The sequence below is a fragment of the Arachis hypogaea genome, chromosome 5, assembly GCF_003086295.3.
Source record: "Arachis hypogaea cultivar Tifrunner chromosome 5, arahy.Tifrunner.gnm2.J5K5, whole genome shotgun sequence".
NCBI classification, from domain to species: domain Eukaryota; kingdom Viridiplantae; phylum Streptophyta; class Magnoliopsida; order Fabales; family Fabaceae; genus Arachis; species Arachis hypogaea.
In genome coordinates this window covers 30,040,793-30,046,198 of record NC_092040.1, presented here as the reverse complement: position 1 = coordinate 30,046,198, position 5,406 = coordinate 30,040,793, and the positions used below count along the sequence as shown (strand labels likewise).

The 5,406-nt window shown below is 37.5% G+C and overlaps 1 protein-coding gene across 3 annotated transcripts; it reads right to left on the bottom strand.

The window, feature by feature from the left end:
• On the bottom strand, nucleotides 1–3,527 carry LOC112801067 (peroxisome biogenesis protein 3-2). 3 transcript variants are annotated; one of them, XM_025843595.3, is made up of 8 exons: nucleotides 3,112–3,526; nucleotides 2,814–2,975; nucleotides 2,464–2,663; nucleotides 2,215–2,345; nucleotides 2,004–2,117; nucleotides 1,401–1,528; nucleotides 639–848; nucleotides 1–548 (listed from the first exon to the last, which is right to left on the bottom strand). In XM_025843595.3, exons 1-8 carry the CDS (start codon nucleotides 3,123–3,125, stop codon nucleotides 290–292), a joined length of 1,218 nt encoding a protein of 405 aa, XP_025699380.1. In that variant the 5' UTR covers nucleotides 3,126–3,526; the 3' UTR covers nucleotides 1–289. The 3 variants fall into 3 exon arrangements, with proteins under 3 accessions (XP_025699380.1, XP_072093097.1, XP_025699382.1); XM_072236996.1 differs by having other exon boundaries at nucleotides 2,004–2,114; nucleotides 3,112–3,525; XM_025843597.3 differs by lacking the exon at nucleotides 2,004–2,117 and having other exon boundaries at nucleotides 3,112–3,527.
• Nucleotides 3,528–5,406: the final 1,879 nt, after the last annotated feature.

Below are 5,406 nucleotides of genomic sequence, written 5' to 3'. Positions count from 1 at the left end.
TTTATGAAATCATGTCACTTATATTACTGAAAGAAAAGGAAGCATAGATGTAGTCGCTAATAAAGCCGGGTTTCTGGTTCCTCCAAAAGCCTCCTAGTTAGAGCAAAAGGGGGAGCAGCATCATACAACAACACTTGATAGTTGGTACACCAAAGGGAAATGTCATATACTGATTCTGATAAACGCTAATCTCTTTGCACCTTTTGAATATTTGTACACTAATACCACATACCTTCCAATGCAATAAATTGAATCTTTTGTCTCTTTTGTTCGAAACATAAAATCTTAATCAATATGCACTTGGCATATTTGCATAGAGGCGAGTGAAAAATGGTTCAACCTCTGGTATACATTTAATGATTCTGATGAACTGATTCTTGCTGGGTTCTTCAAGGAGCAAAGGGCACATCTGTGCAACTTGAGGCAAGACTCTCGCCAGAGGCAGCCCCGTTGCTATACTTCCTCCTCTAAATTTAGCTCCCATCTGCTCCACCACTTCATTCACCACCACTTTCATACATATCTCTATAATGCTCCCAAATTCAGCACTGAAAAAGAAAGGAAGCAAATCATTTTGAGTGATGGTGAAACTCAATAATGAAATAGTATCAACCCTTCTCTCACAGAAATATATAAACCTTAATAACACTGCTCGCGCTTCCATCATAAGTTGTTCAAATTCCGTCACATCAGAAGGAGCTGGATCATCAATTCTGGAAGTTGCAGAATCCTCGGGCATCACATACTTTATCCAGGAGTGTGGACTCCCTTGGCTCATGAATATGATGAGTATCTGCATTATTGTTTCATGTAGTGCTGTACTGTTGAAGAAATGGCTCAGCTGCTTTCTGCAAATTGAAATTATGTTGCTTCATTCAAAATAGGTTTTAAGACATCTCTAGAGTCCAGATCCTACAAACTCAGTCAGTATTTGCAAGTCCCAACCCAATTATTAACCCAAGACTTAATTACCTCTCTATTGAAATATACATGAAGCCAAGAAAGGCACAATTTTTGGTGAACTATTTAACTGTTGCTTTATTGCGAACTTTTAAAGGAGGCTGCTCAAAGTTTGATAGATGTGTTTTAGATGCATAACTTTGAATCCATCAGGTTTATACGTCCAGCCAGGTGTTTAATACCAAATGGATGGTTCAACTTAAAAGAATTAGAAGCAATCTGGATTTTCAGTTCAAAAACAATAGTGAGGAGAAGATTTAAAGTCTGGAAGTTTCAAAACACAGTTCCAGATATTGACAGCTTGACAAATAAATTTCTTTGGCCTCAACTGTACAATTTAGCTCATGCAATCTTATGAAGAGTTTAAAAACAATACTTTATATATCTGGGAGAAGATTCCCCACTACTTGCTATTATCAGAATATAAAAAGAAACATCACCCTTTGAGAGCTTCTTGCGTTGCCGCCTCCATATCTGAAATCAAGGGAGGCATGCCATGTTGACAGAGAAAATCAACAGTTCCTAGAAATTTCTGCTGGTCTTCTTTATCAACCAGATCTCCACTTTCCTACACACAAACCGAGAAGAATAATAAAGCTTTTTAGGTTAAACGGGATCTGCCATGTGTGAAATAGTTGATATTTCAAACGTATTCGCAGTAATCTTGAATTGGATGGTTCTTTTGCAGTTTAATTAGGAATAAGGAAGACAATAAATACAGTCCCTAAAAGATTTGACTGGAAAGCTTTGAAATTCTGGCCTCTCTAGAGAATTGACCTGTGCACTGATTCAATCAACAGAGTAGCAAACACCTAAATTTTAACTAGAGAAACTATTCCAATTTTTTAAATACTTTCTCACCTCTCCCTGGAATTAAGTTCATCACCTAAACATAATCTCAAGATAAAATATAAAATCCATAGCACCAAAATGACCGCCAACAAATACAGCAGCTAATTGTTTCACAGCATCTGTGAAACCAAGCAAAATGCAAGGAAAATTCTAAAGCCTCAACTATAAACTATAACCTTTATATGACATACTCGCTCTCTATTAGTCACAAATGTTCCACCTTTCTCAGGAATTTGTGCTGTCACCTGCACTCCATTCAGGAGAGGACCTATAAAGCGTGATATCTGGTTTCCTTTAAACTCCTTCTATATCCAAAGCATCCCATTATACTCAACATAATAAGAGTCATAAACAAATAAACTCTAAAAAAGGGAAAATGGTGGAAAAAAAAGTTGTTCTCACCGTTGTGCTAGAGCTTTCAAATCTTCGTGCAGTATCAATATATAGATGCCTTCCTAGAATATTTACTTGAACCTTCGTATATAAACTAAGCATTGTTGTGGCCCATACTGACAACGCCATTCTTGTAAAACCTAGAGAAAAAGAAATTGTGTATAATTAGTTTTCCAAAACACCTTATGGACTATTGCAACCAGACAAACCACAAAGCTACAAGTGTAGTAAATTTGGATGCCAAGATCTGGTTAATACTTAGAATTTTGAGTCTCTCCCATAAATTTAGTTTCTCTGATTGCGTTAAAGTGTTTGGTTGACCCTTCCCTTGTAGGAGTCTCTCAAGAAGCTGAGAAAGATCCAACTCTTCTGCTACGCGACAGCTTAAGTTGTGCATAGCATGAGGCAGTGTCATTACATCCGAAATCGTCTGAATATTCTCAAAGTGAGCTTGCATTCTATCATTCACAGATAAACAAGAGAAGGCAAACGATCAGCATTTGTAAGGCTTAATTGGGATATTGAAAATTTATGATTGAACAAAACATATCCATCTGTGTCCACGTAATATTTAAGATGAAGCATTGGAGCTGGACATTTGACTTAACTGAACCTTCATGAGCTCCTCACTTTCCCTTTGAATTGCGAGTTCTCTCTCAAGTGCATCGAGCCTGCGCCTGTGAGCACCATAAAGCTTATACAAAAGATACCCACTTCCTAAAACACCAACTGAAATGAAAACCTTCCTCCTATGGCGCCTCCACAAATCCCTGATGCCCAATAACAAAACCGTGAACATAATGATCACAAAAGAATAGCGGAAACTAGAAACAAAGCAAATATTCCCAATAAGAACAGTGCACGCCAAGTGTTCGACAAAATGACAAGGAAGGAACCCGAGTGTACCTGACGGAAAGCATTTTGATGATACTAGGAAGAGCGAAAACCCATTAGCATGGCGGAGAAGCTTGGAAATCTATTGTGCGGGTGAGAGTGGAGAGGGAGCAAAGAACGAAGAAAGAGAATCGGGGACGGTTAGTTAGCTGCAAGAAGAAAAAACATTGGAATAGCCGCCAAAAGGATAAAGAGCAGAGAGTGCGCACGCGCACCCACGCGCTATGTCTCGAGAAGGAAGTAGCGTTGGTGGTGATGGTGGGTTTAGAAAGAGGAGGGAGGTTCTTGGTTCGGCCTTCTATTCTGAGTCGTGACTCGTGAGTCGAATCGGGGAGCAACTCTGTCGTTCGGAGCCGTGATCATTCATCAGTGATCAATCATCGATATGGATAGGAAGATCCCCAAAAAAGAGAAAATTAAATAGACATAAAACCAAGAAGGAAAAAGATAAATTATACTGTTTCTCCAAATTTTGTTTTGAATTTGCAATAAATCTTTATTTTATCTGTTATTTTTTTATAGTAAATTAGTTAAATTTTATTTTTATAATTGAATAATATCAAAAAATTAATTTTTTAGTTAATATTTTAATTTTTTTAAAATTATATTATTTATTTTAAATTTTAAATTTTAAATTATAAACCTAAATTTTAAAATTAATTAATGGTGCGTGAAATTGATACTTGGGAGCCGTTAGATGATTTGACTGATTTGACTAAATTTTCATCCAACGATTTTCAGGTATCAACTTCACCTGAGTTTTCACCTTAATTAATACTAACTAACTGAAAATTTGTTCTTATATTTTTCTTTTCAATTTTATCCCAAAATAAAAGAAATAACAAGAGAAACTAAGAAGATTGAAGCAAATCAACAAGGAAAAGTAAAGGAAACTAAATCAAAACAAGTAATTAAATCTAAATCTAAGATGAAAATAAACTAAAAACCCTAATTTCTAGAAAGAAAATGGGACTTTTCTCTCTAGAACTAATTTAAGACATGTTTCCTACACTATCAAATTGCTTCCCTGTTCAATCTTGAAGTCTGCATCAAATAGCCTCAGAAATAAGTTGAATTTGGGCCTGGTTGGCTCAAAAATCATCCCCAGCATATTGCCTTTAATGAGGTCACGAGATAAGAGTCACGCGTGCGCGTGGTCGACGCGTGCGCATCGCCTTGCAAATTCCTTCCTCACACGTACGCGTGGGTGACGCATGCGTGTCGCTGGCAGATCTCCTCCTCATGCGTACGCGTGGATGACGCCTACGCGTGGCCTTGAGTTCAGCAAATCCTCATTTCTTCATGAATTCTCCACTTTACATGCTTTTCTCTTCACCTCTTCCATCCAATCCTTGGCTTATAAGCCTGAAATCACTCAACAAACATATCAAGGCATCGAATGGGATCGAAGTGAATTAAAATTGGCAAATTAAAGGCCCAAAAAACATGTTTTTAACTCTTAAGCACAAATTAGGAGAAATTCACAAACTATGCTTTTTCATTGAATAAATGTGAGATAAGTTGATAAAATTTCCTAAATTAAGTACAAGATAAACCACAAAATTGGGGTTTATCATGCCTGGCACACTATCTAGGGATATAGTGCCCGACACACTCTTGCAACTTGAAAGGATGCGAGCGGGATACTCAGCCTCTGACCTCACATCACAACGTAAGCGGGATTAACTACCATCCTTACGTTGGCACCACAATCTCGACAAGCGAGATTAACCACTGTCCTTGCCAGGCGCATAGCGACTCATCGATCTCATTATGTAAATAGTATATAATAAATCTCAGTGATCACTGCTCATATAGCACAAGTCCATTAATACTCATCCCATCAATCTCATCAACCACAATCATTCATTTCCAAGTTCTAAACTCATCATAACCATCATCAATTCTCAATGTATCATCATCTCAACACCCCGTCAATCCCCTTAAGTCATTCCATCACAGAACTTCCCAAGTCTAAGTCGTCTTCTAAACTTATTAACAGAAAATATCTAATTTAAGTTACCTAATCCATTCTCAATAGTCTCAAAGCCTAATCACAAGTTAAGAGTTTTAAATAAAAATTAAAGAAGTTTAGAAAGCTAGAGGAACCATTGAAATGTCAAAAAAAATAAGTTTTCTGCAAAACAGGGGGTCATGCGTACGCCTACCTCATCTCGCGTACGCATAGGTGTCAAATTTCCCAAGTCGCATACGCTGATACGCATGCATCACCCGTGTATGCAAGCGTCCAAAACAGAAAAGAGTTGCCGCATATGCATGCCAAAGGCTGCATAAAGCAGGGGTGTG